At 39.7% G+C, this 15,440-nt stretch overlaps 1 protein-coding gene across 4 annotated transcripts; it reads right to left on the reverse strand.

The window, feature by feature from the left end:
• Positions 1–788: 788 nt before the first annotated feature.
• SLITRK3 (SLIT and NTRK like family member 3) lies at positions 789–14,665 on the reverse strand. Of its 4 annotated transcripts, none has more exons than XM_068280946.1 (3): positions 14,574–14,665; positions 7,946–8,056; positions 789–6,532 (listed from the first exon to the last, which is right to left on the reverse strand). In XM_068280946.1, exon 3 carries the CDS (start codon positions 6,508–6,510, stop codon positions 3,862–3,864), a length of 2,649 nt encoding a protein of 882 aa, XP_068137047.1. In that variant the 5' UTR covers positions 6,511–6,532; positions 7,946–8,056; positions 14,574–14,665; the 3' UTR covers positions 789–3,861. The 4 variants fall into 4 exon arrangements, with proteins under 4 accessions (XP_068137047.1, XP_068137046.1, XP_068137044.1 ...); XM_068280945.1 differs by lacking the exon at positions 14,574–14,665 and adding an exon at positions 8,683–8,767; XM_068280943.1 differs by lacking the exon at positions 14,574–14,665 and having other exon boundaries at positions 7,946–8,308.
• Between the last annotated feature and the right edge of the window lie 775 nt (positions 14,666–15,440).

Here is a 15,440-nt window from a genome sequence, read left to right on the forward strand (position 1 = left end):
CCTATAGGAAAATCTGCATCAGAAAAATTGCGTTTAGTGGAAACAGGCCTATAGGCATTCATTGCAGTCAGTTTTCTGCATCCATTCTGCATCCAATCTGTGTGTAGTGGAAACAGGCCCTTACAGTATCCAATTTGTCAGAGTCATGGACCATCTAAAAATACGTCCACGTGGTTTATGCGGATTTTGAGTAGCCATAGCCACAATAACAATGGCAGGCATATTCTAAGCAGCAAGTTATTTAACTTGTTAATATGCTAATGCACCCTTGTGTCTATTAGATAACATCTGCTGGCACAAGAAAGGTCATGTATGAATAGTGTCGATCATTACTAAGCAAACATATGAAGGGATCTGGTTAAAATGAGTCTTAGGCAACATAATAAAATTCAGATCAATGATGATAGTTTTTTTTAACAAGTGTATTGGGAAATATCTGCTTTGACATATCAATCTACATGTCAGCATTTGTGCAATAAGATGCCAGAAGTCAGCACTAATGTTGTCATTTATCATGACTGGTGCTAGTCATATCAGTTAAAAAGATAAGGCTTGTGCATTCTTTATCGATCAGTAGAAAATGTGAACCTTTCATAGCTGAGATAAACTAGATGGCCATTCCTTTGTGTGTTTTGGCAGTTCACACCACAATCTTAATGTTTGCACATTAACACTTGCAGAAGAAGACATTATACATCGTCTGTCCCATCTCCCCCCAACGTGCATACACACACACAGCAAATCCACAGATGCAAAGAAAACTTCCTACATAAGAAAATAAAACAAAATTTAAGCCAAAAAAGTATCTCCTTTAATATAAAATTTCCATTCTCAAAGAATAAATTTATTTCCACTGAATAAATAGAATTCCGCACCGTCCAGGGGTGGAAAATGTCCCTTTTTTTTGTCAAAGCAAAAGACTTTCTTGCTTCCTCTCTTTGTTTCATGTTTTTCTTGTTTTTTGTCGTATTTGCTTTTTTAACAAAATATATAAACATAATGTTTGCATCATACTTTGATATGGATTATGAGCACTCTGTTTAAAATGTATACAGCACCAGTAACACTAGGGATTGCACGCAGATGTGTTATTGTAAAAGAAATACGGTGACGTGAGGCATGCCTGGAGTTAATGGGCTTCTATCTGTATAAGGAGCGTGTAGCCTTGCACTTTGATTTTATTTTCAAAATATGCGCATGCTCTCTATTTATAGTAGCGCTGAATGCAGCCATATGCAATATACAGTGGATACTGGAATTTTTAGAACATAAAAAAACAGACGTGAGGTTAAGCATGTAAAATCCAGCCTTTGGACTGAAAAGCATGGGTTCAAAAGGGATCATTTTAATAATAAGTTAGAGGGGCCATGGAATAAATATTATAGACTGTAAATGGGCAACCTTCAGCACTGCAGCTGTCAGTTAACAAAAAAGCTCCCATGATGCTCAGCAGTGGTGCCATGTGATGATGGAGACACAGTGGGAGATACCACTGCCCCCCCCCCCCATGTTGAGGGGGGTGAAGTCAAGGGGTGGAATAGTTGACTGCAGCAGGAGTGCTAGGGGTAGTCCGTCACTAAAATTTAATTCTGTAATAACAGCAGCATGCTGCCCTGCTGTGATAGGTCTTGTCTCTTCTATAATGACTAAAATCAATTGCAGCTAGAGGCTATCATTTCAACATGTGCAAGTTAGTGATTGATCTGTATTACATTACTGTACGCCCTCAAAGATGACATGTTTTACTGCAAAGGTGATGAACTTTCAAATGGCGACTCTGAACAAAAAACAAACAGTGCTATATTCCCTACATCACATTTCATATGCATGCAGATAGGTACAGTGCATATAAGTCATAGGAGCAGCTATACCAATATATACATGTAACTATCTGCACTCATATATATACATATATATTCATATCAAAACTATAGCAGTGTATCAATATAAATCATTAGGGCAAATACTCATGCAGCAAAAATCAAAACTTGACAACAAGCCATGTTTTTTTTTCCACATTCTCAACTAAATTCCCCCATATTAATGTAAGGCATTAGTGACCGTTGACGGTTTACATTCAATGTACAGTAATGATTTCATTGGGGATTTAAGTTAGACATGAAGCAGAGGATAACAGATTTTTAGAATGGCTGCAGCACACAAATAAGACACAGCTCTAAAGCCAAGAACTAGGTGTTTGTACCTAATGTGGAATACTTAGGCTAAAGCTCCCCCTGCTGTTCAATAAAATGAATGCATCCTCGTTTAAACCATTAACTACAAGCTTTAATAACCAACCAACGAACCAGTTTTTTTTTTTAGATTTTCTTTGGGTTCATTCAGGGTCCGATAGCCCCTGTTTATTTGCTTTAATCATATATATTTCTATAGATAGATCTCTGTTAGGATATACAATGTGCAATTAAAATAGCATATGTCTTGAAGAATTATACCTAATAGGACTTTTTGTATAGATCAGCTGTGCAACTTTTCATCCCCAAATAGGTTGGAATGCACTGTAGTGATCCCTGGATAATGGATATTAGGGTATACAATGGAGCTCTCATTTTTCAAGCCAGACAAATAAATTAAATGGCTCTCGGTAAGTAATAATTTACTTCCAGTTCTTTTTGTATTGAATCCAGTGTTGTCCAGAGGATTGTTACATTATTAATTCCTTTACTATTGAGGAATCGGTAAAAGACTTTAAAGTGCTACTGATTCCCAGAATTGCAAAACTATATCAAAGCACATGTCATGGTTTTATCTAACCAAGCACTGTTTGCAGTGAAATAGCGATCAATGTTAGTCAGCATGATGACTCTTTTTTTTTCTTTTTCTTTTTTTGCTTTTTTGGTTGATGGACCTAAGGCTGGTCATAGCTAAATCAGATCTTTAAGCTTTTTTTTTTTTTAAATCTGTATATATCTGTATATGTATGTATTGTTTTAAATTATTTTATTAGGAAAGCTATACCAGACGCATAATCACTATACATTGATTAAACATTACCTTTACAATTAATATTCACTGAAATTACAGAATAAATATATGCACATTTTGTAAAATTTTTCTTTTTTGTGTATGGGGTAGGCTAAGGAGAAAGAGGAGGGGTAGAAGACATTAAAAGTGCTTCCTACAAAGCTGTTAGTGATACGTACCCAGTAGCGTTACTAAAGAAATTGCAAAGAGCTGCAGAGAATTAAAAAAAGAAAAGAAACATATCCTGGCATATTCATGAATTCACAAAGATGTTGATCCCTAGCTGTCTTGTGTACAATACTTCCTGCTTTGCAAAAAAATAAAAATAAAGAAGAAAGAAACCAAATATACATTGAACCATGATGCATTGCTGTTAATCCTTTTTTTTTTTTTTTGTTGATGCTTAACTGTTGATGACAGAAATAAAAAAAGATGAGCATTAGTGTTTTGAGTGAGCACATTCGAGCATTAACCCCCCTGCAGTTTTTTTTTTCTTTTCAGGCATGCAGCAAACTGCATCAATATACAGGATCTGTGCCATGGGTGTTTCTTTGTATACGGAAGCCAAAATGCCATCCTAGCCCCCTACCCCAGTACCCCTCCAATGAAAAGGTTTAAGTTACTGCCAAAAAAGGACACGTGGAATTATTTTATCAGGATCAGTACAAATATCCCCATACCTTACATGGCACAGTCAAGTTTCTTAGACTCCTATATAAAAAATAATGATTGATAACATTGCTGGCAAAAGTCTGCGAAGGCACTTCAATTAATTATGATTAGAGTATGGCCCTTCCTCCAAAACAATTTGGGGAGCACAACGGTATTATCATATTGAACCATGCGGTTGTTTTTGGGGCGCTATGAAATTATGCTATATCAGAATCTATATGTGTTTTTTTCCAGGACTTCGAGGTAATCCGGCTTTGTTTGGAGTTTGGCCCTCAACTCGAGGTATTCACTTTGAGTTTGGTCTGAAAACCCCTTCCCAGCTGAGAATAGTAGGGTTTCTTTTAATCTGGCATCCTGTTGCAAATCAGGATATTGCATGCCAGGTGGGTGGACATGTAGTTCCTTTAATTTGGGAACAGTGCCATAAATGCAGTCCACAAACCCCACTGTGGGTGCCGGACGTTCTCGGTCAATTAATCCAGGAAAGATGACACCATTTTCATGAAAACTTGGCACTTCCCCGCTTTGATTGACAGTAACTATAGTGTTTAACTGGGAGTTTGAGACTGCCATAGTCCACTCTTTTTCTTTTTCTATTAAAGTTCTATAATTAGTATTGTTTTCCTTAGTTTCTGAAAATTCCTCCCCCATTTCTTCCTCTCTAGGTTTGTAGATGGGATTATTGCACATCTGGGTTACAGGATGAGGGATGTAATCATAGACGTGCCCAGGAGCTTTCTCTGGGGAGTTGTTTGGTCTGTCCTCAAAAATTCTGCACTGCATCTGGATGCCTGTTAAATCCACCTCTTGTCTCTTTCTGAAAGGCAGTTTTTTACGCCTTCTAAGCACAAAAGCAAAAAGTCCTGCAGCCACAAAAACAGCAGAGAAAAACAGAATCAGGAGGCTGAGGATGAGCACAGAAAGAGGAATGGCACCCCCTGGTGTGGTAAACTCAAATACTGAAGAGCTTGTGGGCACTATTTTTCCAGGCCGAGAAGATGAAGTGGCATGTAGCATCTCTGGACACAAGACCTCCATTTCGATAGATTTTAGATCCTTATTGGTAAGATTTTCAGGACTTGTACACAGCACTTCCCCAACCACAATGACAGAGCTAATGGTGTCTATCCATAGCTTTAGAGGGACAATGTCACAGGTGCAATCCCATGGGTTTTGTTTAAGATCAATCTGCACAATAGCATTAAGGTGCTCCAGGACTCCAGCCACAGGAAGGTATAGAAAGTGGTTGTTTCTGAGATTTAGCCTTGCCAGAGAAGTGCCTGCAAAAGCATCAGTTGGGAGGGTTCTCAACAGATTGTCATTGAGAAACAGCAACTTCAAATTTGGCATGAGGCTGAAAGCAGCAGGTTGAATTTCCCTTATCATGTTATACTCAAAATATAAATAATTCAAACTCTGTAAACCCCTGAACATGCCAGGTGTAAGCCTTTCAATGTCATTTCCATTTAAATACAAGCTTTTTAGATTTGGGAGATTGATAAAGGCTCCCTCTTGTACATAAGAGATTCTGTTGTTCCCAAGGTGCAATAAATCCAGGGAAGAAAAATTCCAAAAGTCAGATCGGTAGATCTTCTGTATTAAATTGCCACTCAAGTAAAGTTTTTTAGCATTGAGAGGTCTAGGCAGCAGCTCTGATATATTATGAAACCCTTTCTCCTTACAGTTTACAGTCAATCCCAGATCATTGATATGCAAACTGCATGAACATCCAGTGGGACAGATAATTGGAATAGGAGGTCTAGTTTGGTACCCAGCTATTGGTGGTTGATTTGGGCCTGGGTAAAGGCCTCTGGGTGTTGGTGGTGGCTTTGGAGGCCTAGGTTGCTTGGTGGTAGTGGGTTGTTTATTTGATGTCTTATACTCTACAGAAGAAGCAGTCACATGAAAAGATGACAACATAGAGGAAGGCTTTGTAGGCCATGTACTTTCTTTGCTTGATGTTAACTGGGGTATACCCAGGCTTGCTTCAACCTCACTTTCAGAGAGCAAGGGGCAAAGTTTACTTCGTTTGATATCCCTTAAATCCTTGCCATGAAAGTGAAAGGGACTTTCACATGTAATATCCCCAACCAGAACAGTATAAGGGATACGTTCAAGCCAGGTTTTCAATTGCACAATCTCACAAGTACAGTTCCAAGGATTCTCAGCTAGCTGTATCTCCATGATGCTTCTCCCTATGTGATCCAGCATCCCTCTGTAAGACAAGATTTTTAATCGGTTTCCACGCAAGTCCAAGTGTGTTAAAGACACAGACTTGAATAAATTTGTTGGAAGTAAGGGGATGTGATTATCGTTAAGGATCAACACTCTCAACTTATTTAAATTTCTAAAGGCTCCACTTTCAATCCTCTTAATGACATTGTAGTCGGCTTGCAGATATTCCAAGCCCTCCAGTCCCATGAACGTGTCATTTCTAAAAATATCTAGCTTGTTTTCATGCAAGTATAGCCTCTTTAGAACTTTCAGCCCATTAAAAGCTCCAGCCTGAATGTCCTGCAATGCATTGTTCCCGAGATTAATCGACACGGCATTGTTCAAGTGAAGGAAGCTGTTGGTGTACAGTTTTCTCATCGAGTTTCTCTGAAGATACAGTTTAAAGGGTCGGATCCAGGATTCAGAAATCTGACTAATATTTGTAAATCCTTTATTGTCACAATAAATGTGGAAAAGGCTTTCCTTCACTTCACAGTAGCAAGGATCAAAGCAAGGCTCATCTATTTCCTCTGAATCCTCAATCAAGGGAATTGGCGTAGTCCATGCAAGAGCAATTGTGCTTAAAAGAATGATCCACAACATACGTCCATGTAGTTGAGTTTCTGCTGGAGATGGTTCCATTTCTGATTAATTAAAAAAAAAGCTGAAAAACAAAGGGAAATCGGTTTCATTTTTTTAAAAAGTGCACTAAACATTTTAACAAGCTGAGTGTAAAGCAAAAAAGACTATAGTCACTCACTATGCCTGGTCATTATCAATCCACACTAGTTTGCATGATCTAGTGTATGGGAGTGTAAATCTGCAATTATACAATGCCATTTGGCTTAATGCACTGTATTACATAATTGCTACTTGATGCAGCCATCCCTACTCATACACAAAGCAAAGAATGATGTCTTTCCTATAGGAAGGTGAGCTTGTGTCTTAATGATGATGATTTAAGTCTGAAATATTGGCCGTGCTTCTGAGTCATGCAAAGCAGTAATAATAGCACAAATGACACAAACATACCTTAATACGAGTAATGACATGAGCTCAGGCAAAGGTACACGATACAGCCATAGTACACCAGAATACAAATTTGTGCAAAGCATGCATTTCATCCAAAAGAGTTGATGGCAAAAAAGAGGAGCAGAACCTTGCTTGTTATTTCCAGTAAAACGTCCGTACGTTCACTGTTTGTGATGGATTAGCGTATTAAAGCCTGCAATTAATTGCACCAGCTATTGTGCACCTTAAATGCCCATAAATAGATAAAAGAATGTCGAGATAATTAATCTGCCCACACTGCATGCCTGTATGATCTTCCAATCTGAGGAGAAACTGACAGCAAAATGCAGCTTAGTCTGGGATGATCCATGATTTAAATGCTCTGCCTCCCTTCCTTGCTCTGGGAACTGAGGCTTTAACACCACAGACCAGCCGCTCAACCTATCTCAGAGGCATTGATGGACAAAAATACCTATACATTTACAAAGTGTTCGAACGAGAGACAGACAGGGGCTGCTGCTGACAGTTTACACTACCGGAGCAACATAAAGACATCTGATCGTCAAACCCTGCAATCCCACCAGAAAAAAGGAAAAAATATATATAAATAAATAAATACAATCACATAAAAGCACACATCCATAGATAGGCACTCGTTGCTGCAAATAACTACATCCAAATCTCTGGATATTATGACACCTGCATCTTACTGCATTTCCTGTCTGCTCATAGCATAGTGATAGCGATTACAATGAAACTTAAAAAAATCAAAGCCTCCACTCTCGTGAAAATGCCATAAATGCTAATGCAGCTTTGCTGACAAATGACTTAGAAGCTAAGCAGTCAAGGTTCTGGATGAGAATGGCATGCCAGTAAATAGATTGCTTGAAATAACGACAGGAGGGAGAAAGGCTGAGGTTTATATTGCAGCAGCTTCAGCAGCAGCAGCAGCAGTAGCAGTCGTCTCATTTGCAAATATATATCTGCAACTTAAATCTCATCTTAGGTCGCAGGCACATCTCTCCCCATAAAAGTACATAGAGAAAGGATGGAATTATTTACTTACCAGTTTGCAGGTGATTTTTGTAGCACATCCGGGGGGAGAAAAAAGGCTGAGTTTAAGGATTTCTGGCTCTCCCTCTCTCTGTCTTTCTCTTCCTATCTGCTCCTACTGAGTCTGAGGCAAAAAAAGAAAAAAATGAGCTAGGGACGTGCTGGGAATGTGCAATGTGCAGTGTGCTGTGTGCTGCTCTGTGTTTTCAATGGGTTGCTTCAACATGCAGATCTGCCACTCAGTATGCTCAATGGAGCCAGCGAAGAATCTGCAGCCTCTCTGTCCAACATTGCCTGCTGAGGTCTTTCTCACTCGCCCTCTCTTTTTCGTGTCCCCCCTCTCTATCTTTTTTTCTTTTTCCTCACCCCTCCATCCTCCTCTTTCTCCTCCTCCTCCTCCTACAGTCGTAGGCAACAGATCATTGGAAATTTGACACAAATCCAACAATCTTCACACCACTGCTTCAATTGTCTACCTCCTATTTATTCTCTTTCAACCTTTTCTGTGGCTTTGCCCGTTTGTTGCCTTCTCTTTTTTTTTATCCCCCCCTCCCTATTGCCCCCTCCCTTGCTGACAGCAGATAATTGGGAGAGTCGATCATAGTCAAGAATCTTCACACCGTTTCTCCCTCTTCTGTCTCCGTGTCTTCACCTGTCTCTGTGCGAAGCTTCACTTTCTCCCTCGCCCCTTCTATTGTGAGTAGAGAGCTTCACATCACATCTAACAATCTAATTTCCCAGATTACTTACACCTCATTATCTTCTCCTTTCTATATTTTTCTCATCTGAAGCTATCTCTCTGTTTGTGTCTAGATCCATCTCTTTCTCTCTCTCTCTCTCTTCTTTTTTTTCCTCCCCATAGCATCATGGAAACAAGCTGGAAGAAGCAAAGCAGATCAAAGCGGAGGGGGAGCGTTCGTTTTTATGACGTGGGCAAGCATTGGGAAGCCCAGGCATTTTTTTTTTTTGTGGGTGTGTGGGGTATCCTGGCCGATCATTGCTCTTTCATAATACATATGTACAGTTTTAAGCAGAGCTATTGCGATAGGCGCTGGCGTCAGATTCATCGACAAAGCTGAAAGCACTGCTTCTGCTGCTCAGCCTGTCACTTCAAACTACAGCAAACTGCCTCCTGAAAAGAAAACTGATAAGCCATGAAATCTAAACTTCAATAGTGATATCCCCTCTCCCCCGCATTGACAGCTACTGCACTAATTTTGGATAAGCTAGCTTTTTTTTTTTTTTTTTTTTTGCAGACCAGTTGCCATCTATTGTTTTTCCTGAAAATGGCAATAAGTAGATACACATTTCTGATTGTGACAGCAGTGAGTGATGTTCTGTACAAGAATCCAGACCTTGTGCTTATTTTCGCTGTCTCCCGACTACAGCGTTTATTGCTGACTTCACACAGGTAGATTTTGCATGATGTGAGCCTAACGTGTTATTGAATTCATTGTTCGGAATTTAAGGGAAGAGTCCTCCTGAGATAGACTTGTAAAATTCAAAGGAAAAACACAATGGTACTTTTCTCTGCAAACCTGCCATCAATTGTTTCATGGCTGTGACAGGAGACATGTGATTGAACTGCCAGGAAAAAAATAGATGGTACCAGCTGTATCCAAAATAGAAATGCAGGTAATTATGCCGTGGGAAGTGGGAACCACAGAGTGTGTGTACATAAGCATTAGCTGTGCCTGTGATGTTTTTACTGCATGGGGTAGTTTCAGCAAAGTTTTATATTTGTTTGTGATTGGCTAGATATGCGACTATTAGATATCTGTAGGAAAGTCAAGGAGATAATAGGGCTTAAATATGACTTATGTGCATGTCACGGTGAATATCCTTTTATAGGAGAACCACATCTGCTATTACTGACGTGAATTTATGTCTACCATGCGGGCTGGACTCACTAATGACAGAATCATAAGTCAGCTTAAAATATTAATGTAACAGGAGTCATGTGGAATGCTTTGATCATTAAATGCAAGTAGAAATTTAAATGTCAGCCATGATTCAGTGTAAGTGTGTGCATGTGTATGTGTGTGTATGTGTGTGTGTGCGTGTGTGCATGTTTATGTGCACGTGTGTGTGTATGTGTATGTGTGTGTGTGTGTGTGTGTGTGTGTGTGTGTGTGTGTGTGTGTGTGTGTGTGTGTGTGTGTGTGTGTGTGTGTGTGTGTGTGTGTGTGTGTGCGTGTTTATGTGTGTGTGTGTGTGTGTGTGTGTGTGTGTGTGTATATGTGCGTGTGTTTTTGTGTATGTGTGTGTGTGTGTGCGTGTGAGTGTGCAGTATGTGTGTTTATGTGTGTAGTTTGTGTGCGTGTGTGTGCGTGTGTGTGTGTGCATGTTTGTGTGTGTGTGTGTGTGTGTGTGTGCATGTTTATGTGTGTGTGTGTGTGTGCATGTTTATGTGCGTGTGTGTGTGTGTGTGTGCGCGCGTGTGAGTGTGCAGTATGTGTGTTTATGTGTGTGTTTATGTGTGTGTGTGTGTGTGTGTGCGGGCGCATGTGTGTGTGTGTGTGTGTGTGTGTGTGCGGGCGCATGTGTGTGTGTGTGTGTGTGTGTGTGTGTGTGTGTGTGTGTGTGTGTGTTAATGTTTGTCGATATGTGCAGATGCATACATATGCCTTTGGGAGTGGTCGTAAGTAGCTCATAGTTGTCTCAACATAATATTTATAGAACAATATCACAAGCAGTGATTACTACTTGTAATAATTTATCAGTTATAATACTGTTTAGTTGCTACGTATACATTTTGTAATTGAAGAGTACCTGTATATATGACAACAAACTCACTCACTCACTCTCCTACACACACACACACACACACACACACGCACACACACACGTTTTGTGGTTATTCAGATTCCTTTTCATTCAAAGCAAGAAGTTTTAAACCAGGATGATACCATTTTCATTCAAGGCAGAGATAACAGCAGTGTGTGGAGAAAAAAATCTGTATGTGTTTCATGTGTGCAGCAAAAAATAATTTGACACAGCTATATATCTTGCATTCCCCTTATCCTCTGTTGACATCACTTAAATTGCTGTTCAGTGTGTTCACTGTGCCCACTGCTTTCATGCTGAGTAACCTCTGGTTTGTAACTATTTGCATTGAATTCCATGATTGGAAGCATTATTTTCCAAACAGCTCTAGTAAGATCACAATTACATGCCCAAGGACGCTTAGTGTAAGAATTCCCTTGCCTCCAAGGATGCAGCATTCTCAAGTTCTCAGTAGTAACTTCCACTGGGCTTCAACTCTCACAGTAGGAGCTGATTTGTGCTTCTTTTTGATAGCATGCCAAAGTGGAAACGCTCTATGCAGAGGCTAGCAGTAAAATGTGATTTGTTCATGCTCCAGTCTTTAGCAGGCTCTTTGCATCGGATACAGCCATATGGCAGAGACCCTATGCAAGGGCAGCTCCAGCTCTGTTCTGTTCCAGCACCATGCAGGCTGTAAAATTGCAGAAGGCAAATGACCTCTATGTGATTATATGCTAAAGCCTGCCATGTCCATTCGAGTTGTGCAGCTAAATCACAAAGCTAAAAATTACTATCATCAAGCATGGAGAGGGATTTGTCAGGTAACAATTGTACGCTGCTTGCTGCAGGGATGTGAGGGAGGGTGGAGAGGGGTTCAGTGGAGGTATCTTTCAGAGAGAAAGGGATTTCCATTGAAACTGGCAGTTCATGGCAAAGCAATTGTTTGTGTGCCTGATGGTTTCAAAAGAGTCCTTTGTGGGAAGCCTTGAGAAAGAATGTCTAGATCATCACAATGTGACATCAGTCCAAATAGGTTAACTTCAGATACCTGCATATCATTAGTGCTCCCTGTCAAATGTCAGTGATATAACAAGATTCAAGGACTCACATGTGACATTGGGAGATAGAGGTGGGATTTATGATTTATTTATTGGACATCTTCATTAAAACAATACGGAAGGCAAATGAGATTTGCAAAGTGTAGTAAATTAGAACATCCTATCAGGTTTATATAGGAATAGTCAATGGAGTGGTTACTATTGACTACAGCATTTGGTGTGTCATCATTTCATTTTTGGGTTATCGAATACCTCATTCATTGGTATACTGGCTTAACTGATTACATAACACAATGTTTTGTGAATAATTAGATGTGTACTACTGGTTTGACTCCTCCCTACTGGAGATGGGACATTCAAAAGCTTGGGTTTCTCACTAGAACTGCATTATGGGTGAGTCTACTCTACTCTACTCTACTCTACTCTACATGTGAAAGTGTTGCCATTGGCTTCTGTGGGTGTTAGAGGACATTTGTTGGAGGTCATTTCTAATGATCCAAGTGGTAAAGTATGGATTGGGATGATGGCACATTACTGAGCAAATATTGCAAACCACTGGTGTAGTGCTGAAGCAGTGGAGCGTTGTTAGATACATCCCATGTCTACTCCATTTTACACTTACAAGCAACAACAACAAAAAAATGTGTAAAGCGCTTTTCCCCCATAGGACCCAAAGCACATAAGCTTGTCTCAGATCAGTACATAGTGATGTGTACAGGGGAAAAATGATGTGATCATAAATGCCAGACTAAACAGGTAGCTTTTCAGTTCTTATACAAAAGTGTCTAGGGTTGGAGCTGTCGTGATTACGTTTGGCAAGGCATTCCACAGGGTAGGGGCAGCATGACAGAAAGCTCTGGCTCCAAAGATTTTTAGTTGAACTCTGGGGGTGGTCAAGTTATTGGATTTTGATCTAAGGTTGTGGGAGGTGTGATGCAGTGCAACAAATCCAAGTTGCAATAAGCAACCAAAACTGGGTTATCCTGGTTAAACTGTCAGGATCTGGTTGTATATCTACCTCTACACCTTATCATCTATGGTAGTCGTGAGCCAGATTATGTTCACAGTGGTGCAATGCAGGTTATGTTCACAGCGGTGCATTGTAATGCGGCATAACGGCCGCTTTGTAATGTGGCTTTCCACACTGCAATGCACCACCTATGTGATCTTCACAGTGCTGCGGATGGGTTGTGGTATAGTGGCATGTGGTATCATATTGCACTGTATGCAGTGTTACCACAAAAAGCACACAGTGAGCCTCCCTGCGATTCCGATTCTGATTTTTTATCGGTTTTTACATCCGATTCTGATTTTTAGTCATTACTGCATGCTGCGTTTTTTCCTCCGTTTTTCTGATTGCATTCAGGGAAAATCGGAATTGCAAATCGGAAATGGATTCAGAATCGGTATCGCAAAACGGATTTGCAGTGTGCAGGGAGCCTAACAGTGACAGTGAAGTATACTTTTAATTGACAGTATGTGACGCAATGCGTGGATAACATGCGATGCCACACTTCCGTTATAAAGCCTCAGTTAAAAATACCTTCTATCCATTAACCAGGCTGTGAAATGAACTGATTCATGTTGACTCATGTTCTATTCGAACTAATGCTAAAATACATCATGACAAACCAGAGATTACATCTCACCAGTGTTACCAATAAGTTGACATATGGTTGGTTGCTGTAGACAGTGGTACATTACTTTGTATTGGTCTTTTAAATCTATAATTTTAGCAGGCACTAAGACATGGATATAGCCATATCAAACATCTATAATTGTATCAGAATTACTTTTACAATACTATAAAATGACTGGGCAAAGATTTATAAGATGTACTCTATGCCAATCAGTAATGTTTATCTTGGCAGCTCATTTTAGAGGTGATTTCTGATTGGTGTGGTACAGGGTGCTTCCCATTGCACATCTCCACTGCTCTTTGCATTGAATTTATTTTTAATTGTGTCTGACTTTTTGTTATAGTATACAGCTACTTTACAATGAACTGTTTTTTAGAGGACCACAGTTGAAAAATGTAATAACATGGAAAATACTACATATATATGTATATTCATCCCAGAGTAACACACACTATAAATTACTTTTACCCTATGTCATTGTCTCTTCCGCTAGTTGCTGAAAATCTGACCGCTCTATCAGGTTTTAGACTAGTCTATCTCCTCATGGGGGATTCTGGGTTATTTCTTTATTTACAAAAGCACTGGACAAAATAGTGTGCAAATGAGTAGAAAGGCTGGCTGAATAGATAAAGAATAAAGCTAACACTGAGAATCTCTCATGGGGTGATGGACTAGTCCAAAATCTGAAAGATCTGTCAGCTTTTTACTACCTACAGTAAGTGACAGCAACGTAGGAAAGGAGTGATTTGTACTGCATTTCATATGTATATGTTTTACATTTTACATTTTTTTGCGATAGTGGTCCTTCATGTCATACAATGCAGACGACCTGTATTATCTCCGTTACCCCTTGTCCTCATAATACACCTTTTACAAGTACGCTATTCTTTCCTGATTCCTATATATTGCTAGGAAATAATACAAGTATCCATATGATGGCATTTAACATGATACCCATAATCTGCTTTGTTTCTGTAGCCTGGAAGAACACTGCATCCAGTAGTGCTAGAGACATTGTAGTGGATGTTATCACAATGCTTAAAGCATTAACTAGAGTGGGTATTGTGAAATGCAATCAGTCTTTCTGGCTCAGTCAGCTTTAATGTAGATGAAAATTAAACATGTGAATGTTTATTACATGTAAATTAAACATGTGAATACACGAGTCCATACTCACACACTGCTCATGATTGCGTCTGTTTTCAGCAGGTGGCTTCATTTATTAAGTTGGTATTTAAATCTTCACACAATTCCTCTTGATGTCATCGTCTAGGCAACTCAGCATCATGGGAGATGCATTCCAACCACTGCAGAGATGATTTAGGTGTCCCAGTTCTGTGTTGTGTAGATGTGCAATGTGCTGCAGCATTCTATCCAGCTGGTTCGAAGGCTAGGATATGATTATGCTTCCTACAGTGAATATGGCATACAGCTTTGTACATACATGTCAAAACAGGGTGCTTAGTATGTATTACTGCTGTTTCTTTCACCTAAGGGAGAGAATAAGCAATGAGTTGACTGCAGCCATTGGCCTCTCTTGATAGTATGATCCTATTAATCTGTATAGTTTCCCAGATTAGGTGCATTGCGCATGAAAATTTCTGACACTATATTTGATATGAATCAGCCTCTATAACTTTATAAGAGTTTTTCTGCATCCAGTGCCTGTGTATACAAACTGAAAATACAGCATACATGTAACACATTTCTGAGGTGCAGTGCAGTAGCGTAACTAAGGAGCTTGGGGCCCCAGTGCAAGTTTTACATGGGGCCCCAAAACCTACGAAGGACAGCTTGCAGTATCACAGAGGTGTATTTAGAGTAAGGATTACCACTATACAATACACATATAGTGGTGTTCATTACCAGCATAGCACCAATGCAAATCTAATAGGATGGACAAAGGATGGCCGCTAGTGGGCCCCTCTTGTCCAGGAGCCCCAGTGCAGTTGCAACTTTGCATCCCCTATTGCTATGCGACTGGGGCAGTGTATCACAAGAACAGCACAGTAGCACAATATATTAAAATGCATTAATTCCCTTA

The sequence above is a fragment of the Hyperolius riggenbachi genome, chromosome 4 (genome assembly GCF_040937935.1).
Source record: "Hyperolius riggenbachi isolate aHypRig1 chromosome 4, aHypRig1.pri, whole genome shotgun sequence".
In the NCBI taxonomy this organism is placed as follows: domain Eukaryota; kingdom Metazoa; phylum Chordata; class Amphibia; order Anura; family Hyperoliidae; genus Hyperolius; species Hyperolius riggenbachi.

Coding starts and splice junctions, on each gene's coding strand:
- SLITRK3 (XM_068280946.1), bottom strand. CDS start 6,510: ATGGAACCATCTCCAGCAGAAACTCAACTACATGGACGTATGTTGTGG.